Source organism: Dromaius novaehollandiae, chromosome 2, assembly GCF_036370855.1.
Source record: "Dromaius novaehollandiae isolate bDroNov1 chromosome 2, bDroNov1.hap1, whole genome shotgun sequence".
Lineage (NCBI taxonomy): Eukaryota > Metazoa > Chordata > Aves > Casuariiformes > Dromaiidae > Dromaius > Dromaius novaehollandiae.
This window is the reverse complement of record NC_088099.1, coordinates 114,820,563-114,837,086: the sequence shown is the minus strand read 5'-3', so window position 1 is coordinate 114,837,086 and position 16,524 is coordinate 114,820,563. Positions and strand designations below refer to the sequence as shown.

General features: G+C 39.8%; 1 protein-coding gene across 7 annotated transcripts in view; it reads right to left on the bottom strand.

Annotated features, from left to right (window-relative positions):
* Positions 1-916: 916 nt before the first annotated feature.
* The window catches only part of PPP4R1 (protein phosphatase 4 regulatory subunit 1), a 67,382-nt gene continuing 51,774 nt past the window's right edge, over positions 917-16,524 (bottom strand). For all 7 annotated transcript variants that reach the window (XM_064507203.1, XM_064507205.1, XM_064507204.1 and 4 more), the window contains 8 exons: positions 12,638-12,733; positions 11,118-11,303; positions 9,348-9,509; positions 8,654-8,754; positions 5,223-5,343; positions 4,980-5,114; positions 3,748-3,889; positions 917-2,012 (listed from right to left, as the gene is read on the bottom strand). In XM_064507203.1, the coding sequence (XP_064363273.1) occupies positions 1,849-2,012; positions 3,748-3,889; positions 4,980-5,114; positions 5,223-5,343; positions 8,654-8,754; positions 9,348-9,509; positions 11,118-11,303; positions 12,638-12,733 (1,107 nt within the window). In that variant the 3' untranslated portion in view covers positions 917-1,848. The remainder of the gene's footprint in view (positions 2,013-3,747; positions 3,890-4,979; positions 5,115-5,222; positions 5,344-8,653; positions 8,755-9,347; positions 9,510-11,117; positions 11,304-12,637; positions 12,734-16,524) is intronic.

Here is a 16,524-nt window from a genome sequence, read left to right as displayed (position 1 = left end):
ACTACTCCCTGACAATCTGGTGTCACCTGGCACACCGCCAGAAAATTAGTTCTCTGGGATTCACAGAACAGAATATTGTTATCCATACTACAGAAACTTCTGAACTAGGCATACAGTTGCATTTTCCCCTTTTGAGCTGATTTCAACAAGAAAAGGGACAAGCAAGGGAGAAAATAAAAAAGCCCTCAACCCCCTCCCCCCCACCACCAAACTTCAAGGCACATAGAGAAGACTCAGTATTTTAACCACCTCTGCGGCCAGGCACAGGAGTAAGAACAGCTGGTGTTTGGGGAGCAGATAACAACACCCTATCTACCACAGAAGAAGCTACCAAAAAAAATCTGTTTTCCCAAGAAAACAGGGAGGAAAAAGACACCTGCCTGAGGCTGAACTGTCAGGGCATCGGCCACCTGACTGACATATGAAAGAGTTCTGCAGAAATACATCAATGAGAAGTTGCCATAGCCATTTCTAACTCCTTGAGAAAATAAACTTCACACACTTCAGGTTCCACAGGTTGGAGGAAAGGCAATATAAGCAAGCTGCCCCTGGAAGACATAGAAGTACATACTGTATCAGTCACTTTAAATGAGAGGAAAACAAAAGTGTTCAAAGGACTAAACATAGCTTAAGGGCAGTTTGACCTCTCAGTTTCCTGTAAATCTGGATTGAGGTGGACATTCAGATTCACTTCAGCAAAGATGCCGTTTCACACTGGAGTGACAGGTTCCCAAGCACAACAACAACAGGGATTCTTGAAGAGAATCTAGCAAAATCTCAGTTGCATGACCAAAGCACATCTCTGCTATAGTATATTCCATCTCAAAATACAAAATTCCTCATAATCAATAAGGAATTCGCCCCACCCAGCCATCCATACTGGTCAAGCATAAAGAACCAGAAAAGAAAAAGACACTTATATTTCAAACATTTTTTTTTAATGTCTTTAAAAGGTCACAAGTTTTCTTTCAATCTTATTAATAAATTTTATTTGGACAAGTAGAGAACAACTTGTATCACAACAGCTTTAAACAACATGATTAAAGACTGCAGCACTCCAAGGAGGCTCACAATATGTACAGTATATGAAGAAAAAAGTTGCACCTCAGAGCCGATCATGATCAAGTTAAAAATACCTGACTTAAAGTACATGTGCTAATAAATTTCCTTTAGGTCATGACCAGCATGAAAATAATTAGGACACAGGTACTCAGCAAAGTTTTCTGCTAATGGATACAGCAATATGCTGCATTTAAGGATTAAAATCAAATTCTAGTTTAGTGTTAGCACTGAGCCCTTAAGAGAAATCCAAATTTCTACTTTTCCCCATTTACACACATCAAAGCTATTCCCACTTAAGGGTGTGCCCAGCTGCACACAAATCAAGTCCTTGAACGATAAAAACTTTTAGCACTAATACTGGAGGTCTTACAACTTGGTATAAATTTGCCTTTCTGCTATTTCATCTATCAGTTGCTACAGAAAATACTTGCTAAGTTAACTCCTCAGGAGAAACAATGCAGGTCTCTGGAAATCACATCCTTTCTACAATGAAAATGATCTGCCAATTCAAGTTTCATTTGTTCAGGAAGACAGAAGATTTAAGGCTTCGGTGGCAAAAATAATCCTCTGAGCAATGTTTTTCTAAAGTCAAGATGACATAGGTAAGGTTTACTTCTTCTTGACTTAAAATCCCTGGTATCAGGTTTAGATAACATCCACCTGTTAAGTCTGGCAAGAAATCTCTCCTTCCGAAGAGGCTGTCCTAGATCATCCATTTTAGGAGCATTTGAGGAGAGTTTGTTTCAATTTTTTTTTTTTTTAATTATAGCAACATTCAGGAACTTTTTAGTAAGTTGATGAAGCAGTGCTCATGGCATCATCTGCAATTTTGGTACTGGCAGGGTGTATGCTTGCAAAATACTTGACATCACTGTCGTCATCCATTTGAAGCGCCATAATTGTTTGCTCCACAGCTTCTTGATGAGAGTTGGCAGAATTTAGAAAATACTCTGTAAGAGAAAATGGAAGAGACTTACGGGAGGAAAAAATAGCAGATACTTCAAAGCAAACCTCAGCATGCTGTTCTGAGTTTCAAAATCTGAGAAGACAATTATTGCACATGTACAGTTGAACCAGAATATTTGAACAGGCACACAAGACACTTGTAAATATACTTAAAAATTCACTTAAAAAAAAAATCATTGCATGTTTCAGATGATAGAGCATAGTTGCTCTAACAGTGCTAGTAGAGTACAAGACTTCTACACCCCTTCAGCGTAAAAATAGGAGTCACAGACTCCACAAGCAAGGAGGAAAAAATATCCCTGCAAGAGACTCAGAAGGAGCCTGCGTATATATGGGATGCAGGAAAGGTATCACAAATCCATGGATATTCCATTCCACTGGCAGGCTTGCCAAATAATTATCCAACAATAAAACAGGGGTAACATGAAAGAATAATGGAAGAAGTCCCAACTCCTGACAATTATTCATGAACTACATGACACAAGCTGTATAACAACAGCATAACTACAAACAGCTTGTGGGAAGAGTAATTGACTCTCTGCAGATTAACAAATTCTGAACTTATTTTTTAAATCTACCTTTCATAATCTATCCGGCACCCTCATCATACACACAACCTCTTTGAGGCAGGGACTGTATCATAAGCTTGCACAGCAGCAATGGAAAAAGGGAGCTCGACCATCCAGGTGGGGAAGACAAAAACAATGCTGACAACAAACAAAATACCAATAATACACGATAACAGCAATAACATCAAGGCCCTTGGCACAGTCAAGAGACGGTAACAAATTACTGCATATAAGTTGATCCATGGTAACTGTCCAAAGGTTTACTCAGAGCCTCCAGCACATACAAGGCAGCTATCATTAATCTAGCTCTGAGCTGGCATTATTTGCACTGTCCAGTATTTTAAATATTTTGCATTTTTCTTCACACCGTTTCTATGTTTCCAAAAATTTTCTATGCTAGAAACAGCAGTCTCAAGTCGCTGTATGTTTCTGAGGAAGAAAGCCACCAGAACTTAACAAAGTATTCCAAGTGTGGGCATACTCCACTTGTTTACAAAATGGCGTAATATTTCTAATGGTATTTTCTGTTACAGTGCTTTGGCATCTGAGCACCGCTGACTTTTCTGGCATCTGCTAGGCATAGAGGATGCTTTCTTAAGCAAAGCCTGTGATCTGAAAGCAGCATGTCTAATTCCCCTGTAGAGTCTCTACAGAAACCTTCTCACTGCCACCATAAAATATAAAAAACAAACAGCAGCAATCTCTTTTCCCCAGTGAGAAAACAGATGCTGGATATGTATGGAAGGATTTTTCCTCTTTATCCTTATTACACACAGCATCAACCAAACTTTTTTAACCAAATAAAGGGCACTGCTCAACAACTTCACAGCTGCTAGTCGTTCATTCATGCTTTCTGTGCCCTGATAACCCCTATAAACTAGCTCATACAGGAAAAATGGTGCAAGAAAAACAGGCTGGCCTGTGAGGAAGAACTCTTCCCTAGTGTTACAAACAGTGGCTCCAATACCATCTACGAGTTTCATGGTTTTATATCAGCCAGGGTAACATCCCACACCAAGGAGACTGTAAAAGCAAGAGTGACCCACATCTGATGCTCCTTCTTTTTTTCCCAGCTGGCTACAGGAAAGCAGAAAGAACATAACAAAGAAAATATACAGTCAGCCCATTACAACCATTTCTGACCACTAACCTTTCTCTAAAAGGGTTTGCTTTAACGTTTTTGCAAGCAGGACTCGAACATTTGGAACCCTGTCAGATGCCAAGTGCAATAAGTGTGGCAACAGATGCACTGCAAACTGGTCCATGGGCAGGCAGTCATCTTCGCTAATAGTCTGGCAAGAAGAGAGAAGCAATTTCATTAGATTTCAGCACAGAGAGGACAAAATTCCAACAGATATCAGAGCAGCAGCTGACAGACCTTATTACCTTCACAGAATGAATACAAAGTTTTGAAATATGGTACAATACTTTCAAACATGAAGTCGTACATGACGAAGCAAAATAGGTCTGAAAAAAATTCGGCCTCAGAAACTGAGTTAGAAACCATGTTATTTTGCATGAGACTTAACAGCTTCTTAAATTCTTATTACTGTAACATTTGATAACAAGGAAGAAATATAAAAGACCTTCCCAACACTTTTTAAAGATTGATTTAGTCTTTGCTGTAATTAGGTATCAAGGTTAAGATGAGAATGTTCCATCCTAATAAACATCCACTGTATTCACACATGTTTCTCTAAATAAGCTCTAAGCTCACATTTCTCTAAATACTTCAAAGTTCAAATTGTCCCACTTGGGCAACTATACTGTTGGTTCTCAGTCTGCCTTTCTGCTACCATCTCCAAATTTGACCACTTCTTTATTGCTCTAGCTAGTTTCAACTCTTCTGTTATTTTTCTGAAAACATATTGTTTCTGAAAAAGCTGTGCTAGCTGGCTAAGGAGGCATAGGCAATTCCTAGCCCTTGATTTCTAAAGGATCACCCAGAAAAGTAACAGGCAGCTGCTGCAGCATACTGTCCATTAGCACAAAAATCTCACTTCATGCTGAGTCACAACTCAGGCATAATTGGAATTATTTTATTGTGTGTGTGTTTCATGTTCAGAGTCAATTCTGACAACCTGAAGTTAATATGCTAAACTGCAGATTCGTGCAAGAGTGCTGGGCAATTGGCTAATTAACTAGCCATCAGTACCATGTTTAGCAATGGTACCCACTTCCAGGTAAGCAGACAGATCTTATTTTTCAGCATCTCCTTGCAAGCTCAACTATAGAGCAACATTGAAGAAAACAGGCTATGAAATCTATCCCCTTAGCAAGCAGCTATCAAATATTTGTGAAAAAAGTATCAACAGCTAAATAATTCCAGCTACTTGTCTTCCCTTCCAATAAACAGAACAGATGAACAAAATGACATTTTACCTGGCAGATAAAGACAAAAGTTTGCCGACCAGACCATTTGTGGCATCTACAGAACTTTTCAACAAGTTCATCCATCAGGTCTACCACAAAAGTTGATGTTGAAGCCATGTACAACTTTTTTACCATTTCACTAACCTAGAATAAATGGGAAGAGATAAATATACAAAAATTACTTCTGAATGCCACCTGCTGAAGTTTGAAATCCTGAATTTACTTAGATTGAGTTTTATTAATATTCATTACCAGCTTATAAGAAATCCAACGGACAGAAGACACTTTGTCTGCACACAGGCTGAAAGCAATAGGCCGCAAGTAGTCATAGATATCTCTGGCACTGTACAGATCTAGAAGCAAGATCAGCTGCCTAAAAGATGGAAGAGACAGCACAGAGTACATTATAAAAATGAGAAAGGTAATCTTTAACTGTAAAAATGATCATTTATATGGCCTCACTTGCTATGTAACGCAATATGGCCATAATAAAGTTATGGAATAGTAAAATCTTCTGTCCTTCAACACCACCAGTTCCACTATGGATCACTTGTAGGTTTTAAACCGGTACTTATTCAACATAATGATGAAATGCTGAATGATCTCAAAGAATGACCTACCTGGAAAAGAGGTAAGGGAACCAACACTGCATTTACAAGAGAAAGATCCTGATAAAACATGCATGCACACAGCAATCCAGCTGAATGACATTGCAGCTTGCATGTGCATTCTAATACTGGGTACAGACATCTCGCACATATCTACAAAGCAAATACTCTGACTTCTAAGTGACTGAGGAGACTTATCAAAATAAGGATACTTATTTATCAAATAAACTTCCTCTACTTCAGAGTATGCTAGAAAACTTGTGAATTTATCTGTTATTTTCTTCAATTTGTGATGAACTGATTAAGATTTGCACAGGTTGCAGACACAATTAAGTGTCGTGAATCATAGAAGGCATGTTCAAAAAAACAGGCAAGACACATTACATGCAGACAATATAACTGTTATGTCTCCATAGCAGAAAAAACAGGTAAGTGATTTCTAGTTACTAAATCAAAACAACATTTAAATGTACCAAACACACCATAACAGCTGTTAACCAGGTCTCTCAAAATTGCATTCAAAAGATGCACTGTAATTGATCTTTACCACATGCTCATTCCATTATTCCTATTCAAGAGCATTGCTGAAATAAAACTGTGCAATGTGAGCACACATTTACATTTTGTAGAACAAATCACGAGAACATACGAAAATTCAGGCTGGATGGGACTTCAGGAGCTCTCTAACCCCCTGCTCAAGCAGCGATGGCTTTGAGGTCAGGTTGCACAGGACTTTATCCAACTGAGTCTTCAAAACTGCCAAGGATGGAGACTGCACAGCCTCTAGGAAGCCTGTTCCAGTGCCTGGCTGTTCTCAGAGTGAAAAGTTTTTCCTTACATCCAGTCTGAATCTCTTGTTTCACTTTATGTCCAATGCCTCTTATCCTCCCACCAGGCACCACTGAGAACAGCCTGGCGCTGTCTTCTCTCTAATCTCCCTGCAGGCACTGGGGGGCTGCTGTTGGGTGCCCCCCCAAGCTGTCCTGTCTCTACGCTGAACCAGCAGCCTCTCCTAACAGGGCAAGTGCTCCAGGTCTGACCATCCTGGTGGCCCTCCACAGAAGTCAATTCAGTTTATTGACATCTGTCCTGTACTGTGGGGCCCTGAACTAGATCCATTACTCCAAAAGCAGTCTAACGAGTGCCAACTAGAGGGGTCTAATCACTCCCCTTGACCTACTGGCCGTGCTCCTGTTGATTAAGCCCAGCATGCCATATAACCCCCTGTGCTGCCAGGGCACGCTGCTGGCTCATGTTCAGCTCACTGTCCTCTACAACCCCCAGGGCCTTTTCAGCAGAGCTGCTCCCCAGGCAGTCAGTCCTCAGCCTGTTTCATTGCGAGGGGCTCACTCTTTCCACGTGCAGGACTCCGTATCTGTCCCTCATTGGATTTTTTAAGGCCCCCGAGTGCATCAGCTGGTCTCCCCGATTTGCTGTCATCAGCAACCCTGATAGTGTGCACTGAGAGCGTGCACTCTGTCAACTCCTCCCCATCATTGTTAAAGATTGGTGTAGACTGGAGAGGTTCCAGGACAGATCCCTGCAGTACTCCACTCATGAGTACACTCCAGGTAGAGTAAAACTCATTAACACCACCATCCAAACCGAACCATTCAGCTAGCCTTTTTACCAGTCTAGTTTCCACCCATCCAGATCATAACATCCTAACCTGGATACAAGCATACTGTAAGAGCATCAAAAGCCTTACTAAAATGAAGATAAATGACATTCACAGCTCTCGGCTTGTCCACAGATTCAGTCATATCATCGTAGAAGGCAGTCAGGTTGTTCAGACATGATTTTCTCTTGATAAATTCATGTCGACTGTATTCACGAAAGAGTCCTTCTCCTTCACGTGCCCAGAAATGGCTTCCAAGAAGACCTGCTCCATTACTTCCCCAGGGATGGAAGTGAGGCTGATGAAAGTGCAGTTCCACTGATTAACCTTTTGGCCTTTTTTGAACATGGGTACAACATTTGCCTTTTTCTAGTTGCTGATGACCTGCCCTAATATCCACAACCTTTCAAAGATGATAGGGAATGGCCTCGCTATTACATGAGCCAGCTCTCAGTACCCTCAGTTGCAGCTTCTCTGATCTGATAGACTTATGTGAGTTGCTCTCAAGTAATTCCTCAGCTGTTCCTCAACCACCCTTGAATTTTGCCTCCAAGCACAGAGGCCTGGGAGCGACTGTCAGTGAAGACTGAGGCAAAGAAGGTACAAAGTACCTCAGGATTATCTGTGCCTGTTGTCAGTAAATCACCAGCCCTATTTCAGCAATGTTTCCAATTTTTTCTTGTTTATTCTTTTCTTGTTAATGTAGCAGCTGCTACATCTTGATATCCTTGCAAGTATCAGCTCTAGCTAAGCTCTGTCTCATTATGCTACATGCCAGCCTAAGCATTTCTAAATTCCTTATGTCTAGTCTGTCCCCGCTTCTACCTCCTATATAATGCCTTTTGGTATTCAAGTTCACTCATGAGTTCCCTGTTTAGTCGAGCCAGGTTGTTGATATGTCTAGTTGTTTTTCTGAATATCAAGATGGACCATTCTTTTCCTTGGAGGATGCTTCGTTAAAGACCTGTCAGCTTTCCTGAGCAGCTTCACCCTTCCGCTGGGATCTAACTTACCAGTTCCACGAAAAAGCCAAAGTCTGCTCACATGAAGTCTAAGGTCTGTACTCTGCCACTTGCTTTCTTCACTTCCCTGAGGATCTTGATCTCTTCCACTTCATGAATGCAGCAGCCTGTTCATCAGACTCAGCAACTTGAAGTCAAATTGCTAAAACACTTCTACTAATTTAAAAAGGAACTGGATGTGGTCCTCTCTTATGGCAGGTTCTTTTTCATAGAAGGGTAATGTTTTCAACATATGGTAATGGAAAAGACATTCCCAACTGTTACAAGTGATATGCAATTATTGGGAATTTTGAAACAAGGAGGAGAAGTGGAGAAGAATAAGGATAATCCACTAATTAAAAACAAAATGAAGAACGTCACTGTAAGACACTTGTTTTACAATTTTAACATTTTAAAATGCCCACAAGAAAAACAAACACTCAGGCAACCACTTACTCAGCCAGCTCTGCACGGAAACGCCAGTTCCTGCTGTTATCCGTCACTAGGAATTCCTGGAGCTGATAAAGATATTCTCGTCTTTTGTCAAGATGAAGAAGCTGTAACAGTAAACATAAAGAAATGTAAGTTGCAAACAATAAGCAGATGGAACAAGAGGCTTAAAAGATAACTAATGAAAAGCTTACTTTGATTCAAAAATTAATCTTTAGCAATAGTTCTGCTTTTCTGGGCTAAACTGTACCATGCTTAAGTCAATGAAATCATACAAGGTACTACTGTAGGCAAAAATCTGACTCTTCCTACTTTTTCTCTAGGAAATAAGGAAGTTGAGCAGTAAAGCTAGAACCAGTTTTAAAGGTTTTATGATTTGTGTTTTTCAGCTCCAAAAAGGACACAGTTGTAGAAAAACTCCTAAAGAGTCTAAGAAAATTGCTACCAACAGGTTAGAGCCATCAAAAAACTTAATACAAATCACTGGCACCCATACATAGAATACATATGCACAGACCAGGTTCTTCAGAGAAAAAGAATAAGCAACATGAATCTCCTGCAAAAGATACTCCTGCATTCAACAGACATTTTTGTGCATTCTCAAAAGGGTTATACTGGTGTTATGTTAAAAAGCAAGTGTAAACAAAGAAATGAAGCAAAATAGACAATTTGAGTGGACTGAAGTTGAAAACAGACATACCTTCAGAAAATCATGCAAGTGTTTAAGCACACCTATCCTGACTTCATCTAGGTCTTTCAAAAAGCCATTGAAGACAGGAACTAAATCTCCAGCTGTGAGCTGGTCTCCGAGGATCACAGCAAGTTCATGTATAGAAAATGCTAGCGTCCGCCGAACTTTCCACTGTAAGGGGGGGAAAAAAAAAAAAAAAAAAGTATGTGTATATATATATATACACACACACACACACACACACACACACACACACCCCACACACGTTTTATTAATGAATCATCCCAAGTGCTCCAATTTAATCTGAGGGTCAGAATCCATATCAGATTCTCAAAGAGCTACAGTGATTACAATTCCAATTAACAGTTGCATCCCATGTGCTGGTGTGTCCCATTTAATGATTTAAAATAAAACTAAGTATTAAAAGAAGGGAGAGAGAAAGGAAAAAGAGGAGAAATTATTATCCGAGCTGTCCATTAATTTGTTCCACTTGAGTATCTAGGAACTAAACAAATAAAAGCAATAAAAATATTTTAAGCTTCCAGGTGCAGAGAAGGAAAATAGTGTTCCTGATAACAGTACTCTTCTATACATTACTCTTTGCTTCACATTCTTCTTGGGTAAATTAGTCCTATACTGCTATGTTACCACTCATTTAATTTATAAAGCAGAACAAGAAATATATTCCATGATATTTCAGCTGGAATCTTTTAGCTTCCCTAACAGATAAAATTTCATGCATGCAGAGTGCCGAGTAGTCCATGACAAGGAGAGCTTTTACTGGTCCTAACTTGACAGAACACTGTTTTAATGGATTAACTCTTTAAATTAAGTCTTAAAAAAAAAAAAAAAGCCTCTCTTCTTTAACCAGCACTTTCCAATTAGCATGGGTACTGCTTCTTCACCTGTTTTGATGACTCAATCTTAGTTCAGATTAGACTGGTGAGAAACTCAGGACAGTTTTAAATACTGACTACTTTATTTTTACTTCTGTTTTAACTTATTATTTGGTTGTTTTTAATGGCTGCAAAACATTTTGGAAAATATGAGCAATATCCATGTATAAAATCACTACGTATCACTGAGAACTGCTGCTCTGACATAGCAGCAGCAAGTTCAAGAGAGGTGAAGTAGTCTGAGAACGCTTATAAAAGAGAGCATCTCCGAAAAAGGAAGAAAAGGAGGACTGGAAACTACTATAAACCAACAGTGAAATGCACAAAGCTGCCTCCTTACCACCTGACAAGAAAAACACTGCTATTTCTAGTATTTGTTTTTAAAACAGCAATGCTGCATTGTGATAGTGATGTTACTCCCTTATGACTGACTGGATACAGCATCGAAAGGCCACCAGAGCTCAGCATGAGGCTGACTCACTAAGCTCCAGACATGCCTGCAGGGGCACATGTCTGCTCACACACAGCAGCAGCACAGCCAAATTCTCATACTTGTGAGAATCCCAAGCACTGCCACAACATCTCCAGCAAGCAGAGGAGACTAGAGACCTCTCCTCACATCCCACCAGAAAACCACTTCCACAAATGCACCCAAATCAACCCCCCCCCCCACTTGCTTACTACCTGAGCGCCACACACTCCCAGCTTCCTCCAAGACAACAGTTACATTTTCATTCATAGTGTGAATAACTAACATCAGCAACAGAAAACTGCACCTAAAAAACAGAGCAACCCAACACCCAGTATACCAAAACATCATCATTAAAGTTCACGGATTATGCATTGTCAGAGTTTTTCGAGCTAAAGAAAACATCCAGCATACCTGCATGTCAGATGCCAGCGTCTCATAGGTGTCTTTCAAACAGTGCCAATTCTGTCTGCCTAATGTAAGTGCCACACCTGGCAGGCTGTAGGCACAGTGTTTGGCAATCTCAGTATCAACTGTTTGTGCGCGAGATGGATCGGTCATTGATAAATACTGATCCAACAAGGCTTGAGGTACAACATCCTGCAGTAAGAAAAAGGGCAGAGTTTACACTATTTTCAATAAATCCTCACAGAGATCATTAAAATTTCAGGGCACACAGTAACATTTTTTCCCACAACTATAGAGTATTATTTAACTAAAATCTCTTGATAAGAATGCAAAAGTTTTATAATTCACAAAAAGCTCCACAAGTAAAAGAAATGATGACGTTTGGGGACTAACTGAAAACATACAGACTGACATAACAGATGAGTGGATGAATCACTGCCTACTTAGGCAGACCAAGAAAATAAGAGACCATAGTCTACTTTTCTACAAACATTCAGACTCACAGGCTGTGTAAACTGGGCACAAAGTTTGCCCATTTTAACTCATCCATAAAATAAGCATGACTGCAAATGACAAGACTTGCTCAAAAAACATTTAACTATTCTTTCCAAAATCTTGTCTTTTGGAGGAGGGGAGAGAAGAAAGCCAAATTAAAATGCCTTGTGGAAGGGGGTCGGGGGAGAAGTGGCAGAGTATATAAGGTGTTCAGTACTGCTTCCAAACTTCCTAAATAGTCAGGGAGGAATAGGGAGGAAAAGGCTTCTCCAGAGACAAAGAGATCTACAGATCTGCAGACCAACCCCTCCTCTTCACTGAAAAATTAAAGCATCTAAAATAAAATGATGTGAATACCTCTTTTTGTTAACTTTAACATCTTCTTTGCCTCAGCTATTGTCAGTTTATCTCAGGCACTAACTCTTCTCAGTGTGGTGCACAAGAACATTTCCCTAACACACAGCTGCTGAATAGCACAGCTCACACGCGTAGCAAGAGGGACTGAGGTTCCCACTAGTGGCATCAGGGTGGTTCAGGGTGGCATAGTTAATACTGAACTAAGCAACAACAAAAACATCTATATATCTTTTTAAAATAGGTTGAGTTTAATGAAACACAATTCCACACCTTTCCTTTAAGATGTTGGCATGGGGGTGGGAGCGTCCCACTCAAAATATTTAACAAAATATCCTGTTTTCTCAGTAATCCTAATTTCGATTACAGGACAGTTTCCATACAGAATTAAACTCAATAAAATCAGAGCCTGGAAGCAGAGGATAGTTGCTCTCGTGGTAAAAAAATGCTGTCATCTCTTATACACAATTAAAACGGAGGCAACTGCTGAATTAAGCCATTATCTCTAGAAACCCTGAAGACAGTATTTTAAAGAGGCCTATTTAAGAGGTTTTTCATAATGTATAGAAAATACACTGCATTGAAAATGACTGGATGAAATGCATAAAAAGTCCCACATATAAAAAAATCCTGCTCATCTGATCTACGTAGGAAAAACAAAAGTCACTGTCATTTACCTGTACTTTGGATTTTCTTTCTTCTTCAGGGCTGAAACTACTATTGGTGCTCAAATCCGAATCATTATGAATATAGTGAAGAGTAGAATCCATATGCTACTCAAGAGAAAGGGGGAAAAAAAAGTAACGTAAGATACACTCAAGGATTAAACACAAGACAAACATCAAAATCATGAAGTGCTGCCCTCACCTCAGGGTCTTTTTCTTAGATTAAAAGAATACATGTTTTAACATCAAATACATTTTTGCTATATGTCCAAATCAAAAGGCCTGTTAGATAAATCTGTTTTAAATTTAAAACAAAGTCTCCTCTTAGTTTGTGCAATTTTGGTTCTTATGGAATGAAAATCACCATAGGAGGGAAGCACCTTTGAGACTATCTTAAGGAAAATGCAACTAACATGGGCCACATCGCTTCTTCCCTGAAAGGAAAATGAGAAAACATTTGCAGTGGATTTAGTGGAATTTGTTGCTTTGGATTTGGGCTAGAAAAGGTCAAAACAAAGCCATCTTTGCACTTAAGCATAGAAACGGAAGAGACTCATTCTGTTGCTCCTTTCCTAAAGATGATTATTCCATAATCTCCTCTGCAGATGAGTTTCACCTTATTATGGAGAGCCCTAGTGGGCCATAGCTGCTGACATCACTCTGACTCTCTCAGAAATTTTTTTTTTTAATTTTTTTAATTTTAGCAATCATTCAAGCATCCTGGGTACACATCTGGGCCCCAAAGACAAAGACCAAGACTTAGAGGCTGTTTCAGATCTCTACAGAGCAGCAGTTGTTTAATACAGTATGATCAGTTGTTTAATACAGTATGATACACTGTGTTGTTGAGGGCATGCAATGTCACTTCCTGTACCAGTGGAGTTTCCCAGATACAATGGGTTTTACATAATCAGCTATGAATTTCAAAAAGTACGTGATGAATATTTGAAAAGTAGATCAGATTGCTGTCTGGCAGAACAACACGAAGGCCTTTACCAGAGATGATCCAAGACACCTATCCACAAATACTGCAGGGTGAGCTCTCAGGGTCAACAGGAACAGAACAATCCTACTCTACTGACTGTGCAGATCAGTTTGACAACAACAGTTTTCAAGCAAATAAAGCTATGAACTTCTAGGATCCCCTCTGTCTTGCTTGGTTTAACTTCAGACAGTTACTTTCTCCTCTTCCATGAACTGCTTTCATCTAAACACTAGGTTTTAATTTCAGTCACTGAGCTATAGTTACATGTGATAAAGAACAGGTAGAACTGTGAGACAAATGCGTATGGCTGGCACTGCAGTGAGTCACCTGCCTGCCTTATCTAGCAGCAGCAAGGTGGTGTCAAAGAGCCAGGGAGAAGACAAATCCTCATGTGACTCTAACTGAATGTGTCCAGCAGCATACGACTCAACCTGTAAAACCTCCAGAGGCTTTGAAAACATCTCTGCAGGATTTTGCTTTGCCAGTCACCTCTTCACTGTTTTATCTACTCAGTCTTTTTCAGAAATCTACAAAAGAGTTTCAGCATTCTCAGAGAGTCACCAGATTTAACCTCTTTCAGATCAAGAAATTATGAGGCAGCTAACACAAAACAGCCACAGCACTTTCAGTGAGTTGCCCAGGTGTAAGGGACTAGAGGTTAGTGATCTATTCTGCTACAGGAGAAAGGAAGAGACTCCATCTCACATGGTCTCTGCTACCCCAGCTCTAAAAGACTAGCAGATAAAAAAAAAAAAAGTTAAAAATAATACTTTGACTGAAGTAAGTTGAATAATTAAATATACAAAAGGGTGACACAGATGGTGGCATTTTTACCTAGCCACTTTTGAAGTGAAAAATGCCTTCCAAAAGGAAAAGCTGCAGTACAAAGGAACTGCCACATCAGTCAGTATTTAAGTCATGCAGTATATGTACACCTGCAGATCAAGTTCAATCGGTACCTCTTCCATGTAACATGCACACACCAAACCGAGCATTACAGAGAGCCAAGACATAAAAATCTAGCAGGAATTTTAGTCTGAAATTTTTGTGTGTACTGGTGAACAACTGCTTCTGAGATGCAAAATCTGTATCATGACCTATTAATCTTTAGCACAAGGTTTCCTGTAGCTGCGGTGTATCAGAGCTCTGTGGCTGTGCTCCAAAGAGACCCCTGCTCTGTGCCATGGAGCACACACAGCCCGGGGCACCAGAACAAGCAGCACTGGTGCTTCCTGACAACCAGGGGAGGGGGCCAAAACACAAGAGAGAAGAGGCCAGTCCCAGGGGTCCATATATGATATAGTCCCCTGCTGGCTTCCACTCTCATACTTAGAGGTAGGTACTTCCTCCAGACAGATGGACTAATTTTAGTCCAGTGTCCTTTCTCTTTCTTTTCCTTCCCTTCTCCCTCTACCTCCAACCAAAAAAACCAAAAACCAAACCAACCAAACAAAAACCCTGAATTATCCCTTGCCAGTCCCCACTCTATGAAAAAACTCCCATTCTTCAATTTTCATTTTTTTTGTTCAAACCTTGTAGAGAGCATACAACCTAAAGAAAAATCAAGACAGGTGGTTCTTGAGGGGAAAAAAAAAACCCCAAAAACAACTACCTTCATCCTCAAACAAGCTTCATCTATGTACGAGAACCATATCTGTTCATTTTATTCTGTCAGGTATTTTCATTTACATAGAGAATGCTCTCTTTAACAAGCAGCATTAACTCTTTCAGGAGCCTACAGAGCTGCAGAAAAACAAGCAGAATTTGATTTTGCTTTGTGATACGTGTGCAGAATTGTGAGTGCTGCTTTCAAATATAAAATACTCTAGCCTAATTTTTCTGAAGCATCCAGTATCCATATCAACTCTTTGCTACACTGAGAATTAAAAAACACCTGTGAAAACCATAGCGGTCTTTTCTGCAAGGGGCAGCAGTCTACTTGCTCAACAGATCACAGCTTGGTTTCCAAATTCTAGGTCACCTCTACGACATCCCTTCACTTGTAAAATGAGGACTTGATTCAGTGCCATAATAATCTGCCAGTTTGTTGTTTGTTAAGAGCATTTCTTTAAAGACTGAAATCTACACATGTAAAGAAAGAATGAAAACCACAAATGGGGTAGGTTCTTTAGCTTTCTGTAAGCATCAGATTCTGTACAGAAATAAAATGCAGGAACAGATCCTTCTAAATAAACACCACCCCTCTCACCCTCCAAAAATTAGAAGGAGGGCAGAGGATTCACACTATCATTTTAAAGGTTAGAATTAGCAAGAAGTGATGACTGCTGCTGTGTTAAACAAACATAAGAAGCACTGTATCCGGGTATTGCTGGAATCTTGGAGGGGGGGAAGAGAGAAGAGAAGGTTGCTTCTGGGTTTTGGGGGGGGAGGTTGTGGGTTTTTTTAAAACACATTTGTAATGTTAAATTATGATTGCGTATAAACAGCAGCATCCAAGTAAATGTCACATTTCCCCACCACCAAATGCTTCTGGGCTATAAGGTGATCGAACAGCTTAGATGAAATATTAAAAATGACTGATCCTCAGCCATTTTTAAGAGGACTGAAAAAAGCCTCCACAGGACCAATGTCAACTCCTAGACCTCTCAAAGACACTTGCCCTTACCAAGCTTTCATCTCAAAATGGTCTGTCTCTCCCTCTCTATATATATAGGCAACATGGTTGAACATATTACTTGCTATGGTTTTGCGGAGTATAAATTTGGGAATCACTGTTTTCTACTTAACTATAGCTTTTAATATCACCAAAGCTTACGGCACTACATGCAGCAAATAGAGTGGTTTTCACCTAATACACAGTAGAGAAGGGAAAATAAGATCATCAAATGCCACACTTGCATAAGGAATAGGTGCAAAAAATTTTAAAACTTTACTGGGTGCTAGAATCCACCTT